Here is a 1,136-nt window from a genome sequence, read left to right as displayed (position 1 = left end):
ATCTTGAAGACTGATTATCTGTGCATGTGACCAGATACTTCTTATGAAGCTGTGTTCACTCTCTCAGTTGTGCTGAAGTATTCAGCCTGAAAACAATGAGAATATGAAGAGAGAGCTCATCTGCTCAGGTCAACTCCTGTTATGAATTCATGACATTTGCATTGCCTTGACTACCCAGATTTTGCAGGTATCTGGGGACTCATCTCTCATTGACAATGAGATTGTGGAAATGCGCCGCGGCGCGAGGACCATTGGTAGGAAACCTAGGCATATTTGCATATGCCTGGTCAGAGATTGTGCGGGCAGGGGAGGGGTGATCATAGGCCTGCAGAGCCGCAGGAGACACTGGCAACACTGAAAGCTTTGCAAGAACTGTCAGCTAGAGTCTGTAAGAAATTACTTGTGAGAAGACTTACAGCAAAGGGAGGGACTGCGCTGCTTGGAGCCAGGGGCTGGCCTGGGAGAGGGATGGGGTGGGCCGCTGGCCTGAAGATCAGGTGCGGTGGTGGGGCTGGGAAGAATGGAGGCACAGTTGTGGGCGGCAGCACCCCTGCTCCACCAGCTGGTAAAAAGCAATCAGAGGAGTCATGGGGATGCTCATGAGAAGCTCAGCAGCAGCCAGACATTGTTTGCAAAGATATTGGAATTGAAAAAATTTTTATTCTTGAGAAGTTCTTGAATCAATATATGAACATTGTCAGAAACACTCTCTCTCTATCATCTGAGTGAAAACACTTCACAGATGGATGAGAATACTCACAGTTTATAAGAATGAGAGCTGTTACAGAAAAAGAGAAAAGAAGATGAGATTCTGCAGACAGATCTGAGATATTTATACTACTCTAGAGAGATTTGCTTACACTGTGAGTGATTTCACAGAACAGTCAGATCACTCTAGTAAACAAGAGTGATTATGAATCACAGACCTGAATCTTTCTATATGACTATAAAGAATGATTGCAGACTGCAGACATCTTGATTCTACAATTCTACAGAGTTGATGAAAGAATGAAAAATTCCTCACAATTCTACAGTGTCAAAGAGCAATGATTTGTGAGAATGAATGAAAGATTAACTCACAAATGTTTCTCTTTGATGAGAATGATCTCACAGAGAGTGATTCACCTGTGAGATGA

The 1,136-nt window shown here is 43.5% G+C and overlaps 1 protein-coding gene across 1 annotated transcript; it reads left to right on the top strand.

The window, feature by feature from the left end:
• Positions 1-279: 279 nt before the first annotated feature.
• BDBG_09010 (uncharacterized protein) lies at positions 280-603 on the top strand (the record flags this gene model as incomplete). The annotated part of the gene is made up of 1 exon (XM_002620553.1): positions 280-603. The coding sequence occupies one exon, from the start codon at positions 280-282 to the stop codon at positions 601-603; it is 324 nt and encodes a 107-aa protein (XP_002620599.1).
• Between the last annotated feature and the right edge of the window lie 533 nt (positions 604-1,136).

This window comes from Blastomyces gilchristii (genome assembly GCF_000003855.2).
Source record: "Blastomyces gilchristii SLH14081 genomic scaffold supercont1.33, whole genome shotgun sequence".
Classification (NCBI taxonomy): Eukaryota; Fungi; Ascomycota; class Eurotiomycetes; order Onygenales; family Ajellomycetaceae; genus Blastomyces; species Blastomyces gilchristii.
Note: the sequence above shows the minus strand (reverse complement) of the source record. Positions and strands in the feature narration are given on the sequence as shown.